The 1,975-nt window shown below is 58.7% G+C and overlaps 1 protein-coding gene across 1 annotated transcript; it reads right to left on the bottom strand.

Moving 5' to 3' along the window:
- Window positions 1-117: 117 nt before the first annotated feature.
- LOC117952209 (homeobox protein OTX1-like) lies at window positions 118-1,634 on the bottom strand. Its single transcript, XM_034884347.1, has 2 exons — window positions 1,548-1,634; window positions 118-969 (listed from the first exon to the last, which is right to left on the bottom strand). The coding sequence occupies exons 1-2, from the start codon at window positions 1,632-1,634 to the stop codon at window positions 145-147; spliced, it is 912 nt and encodes a 303-aa protein (XP_034740238.1). The 3' UTR covers window positions 118-144.
- Window positions 1,635-1,975: the final 341 nt, after the last annotated feature.

Raw genomic sequence — 1,975 nt, 5'->3', positions numbered from 1 at the left:
GGGGGGGGGGGGGGGGGGGGGCAGGGGGAGGGGGGCTTCTTTAAAATAAATCTCTAGAAAGTAAAAATCACCAACAGCAACAACAACAAAAAATACGTCTTTCTACGCAGAGAAGAGGAGGAGAACCGCGGGAGGAGGACGAGGTCACAGCACTTGGAAACGCCAGGACGCCTGGTCTTTGTAGTCCAAACAGTCGGAGGCGTTGAAGTTGAGTTTCCATGCCGACGCCGCAGCCGCCGCCGCCGCCGTCTGCTCTTTGTAATCCAGACAATCTGTGGAGTTGAAGGCGAGGCCGGGCGTGCTGTACGCCTGGTGGTGGTGTGACGGGTGGTGGGGGTGGTGGTGGTGGTGGTGGTGCGCCGACGTCTGGCCGATGTGGTGGTGCGGGTGTCCCGACATGGCGCCGCCGCTCATGGGGCTGAGCTGGTGCGCGTGGTGCGGGTGGTGGGGGTGCGAGTGCATGGGCGCCAGGTACGAGCCGCAGTCCACGCCGCCGAAGTAGGAGCCGGACCCCGAGGACGGGTAACCCTGGCCGTACGCCGCCGCCGCCGTCGTCTGGCTGTAGGACACCGGGTAGGACGGCGTCCCGCCGGCGCCGGAGGACGACGCCGAGCGCTGCATGCAGGAGGCGCTCGTCGGGGCGGCGGGGTCGGGCAGCGCGGCCGGCGCCGGGGCCGGGGAGATGGGCGCCGGGCTCCAGATGGACGACACCGGGGCGGTGACGGAGGCGGGGGCGCCGAGCAGAGCGCCGCCGCCGCCGCCGAGCCCGGAGGAGGAGGCCGACGTGGAGGAGGAAGTGGTGGAGGTGGAGGAGGAGCTGGGCGGCGGCGGCGGCGTGAACTGGCCGCTGCTCTCTGAGCCCGTGCTCTCGCGCGTCGGAGACGACTTCTTCTTCACGGGCTTCGCCTTGGCGCTGTTGCTGCTCTGCTGCTGCTGCCGACACTTGGCCCGCCGGTTCTTAAACCACACCTGAGGAGAGGAGAGGAAAGGAGGAAAGAGGGGAAAGAAGAGTAAAGGAGGAAAGGTGGAGAGGAAAGGAGGAAAGGAAAGGAGGAGAGGAGAGGAAAGGAAAGGAGGAAAGGTGGAGAGGAAAGGAGGAAAGGAAAGGAGGAGAGGAAAGGAGGAGAGGAAAGGAAAGGAGAGGAAAGGAGGAGAGGAAAGAAGGAAAGGAGGAGAGGAAAGGAAAGGAGGAAAGGAAAGGAAAGGAGGAAAGGAGGAGAGGAAAGGAGGAGAATAAAGGAGGAAAAGAAAGGAGAGGAAAGGAGGAAAGGAAAGAAGAGGAAAGAAGAGGAAAGAAGAGGAAAGAAGAGGAAAGGAGGAAAGGAGGGGAAAGAAGAGGAAAGGAAAGGAAAGGAGGAAAGGAGGAAAGAGGAGAGGAGGGGAGGACAGAGGGGAAAGGTCAGTGTCACATGTCGGCTAGGAAACCAGAAGAACAGACGGCGCTGGTGGAGCTTATTTAAATTTTTTTTAATGTATTCTTGTGTTTTATCTGCTTTTATTTTTTGACAGTTTATTCTGAAAGAGAATGTGCTTCTGCAAGAATAAACTAGACAGATTTTGTAAGTGGGCCTGTCCGTCGGAGGGGCGTGAAAGCGGCTGTCGGCTGCAGCAGAAAGCCGAGAGGCTGCGGGCATGACGGCGGCTTTAAGCTCGGCGGAGGGGACGGAAAACCTCTCGCAGCCTTTTCATCAGCAGCTTCTCTTTTCTTTCTTTTTTGTAACAAACTGGAGCATAATCGTGAAGAGGCCTGAGGTGGAAACGCAGCAAAGTGGCACCAGACGTTTTAAAAACCTGAACTCAGATGCGTGAAACTCTTAAAGGGCCATACACGTGACCGGGTTGTTAACTAAAGGTAAGGAGGTGTAACATGAGATCGTCAGATTAGACCAGGGGTTCCCAAAACTTCCAGCCCACGACCCCCAAAGTAACGGTGCAAGGGACTTGCAACCCCCGTTGGGGGGGGGGGGGGGGGGGG

The sequence above is a fragment of the Etheostoma cragini genome, chromosome 2 (assembly GCF_013103735.1).
Source record: "Etheostoma cragini isolate CJK2018 chromosome 2, CSU_Ecrag_1.0, whole genome shotgun sequence".
In the NCBI taxonomy this organism is placed as follows: Eukaryota; Metazoa; Chordata; class Actinopteri; order Perciformes; family Percidae; genus Etheostoma; species Etheostoma cragini.
This window is presented reverse-complemented; position numbering and strand designations above follow the sequence as displayed.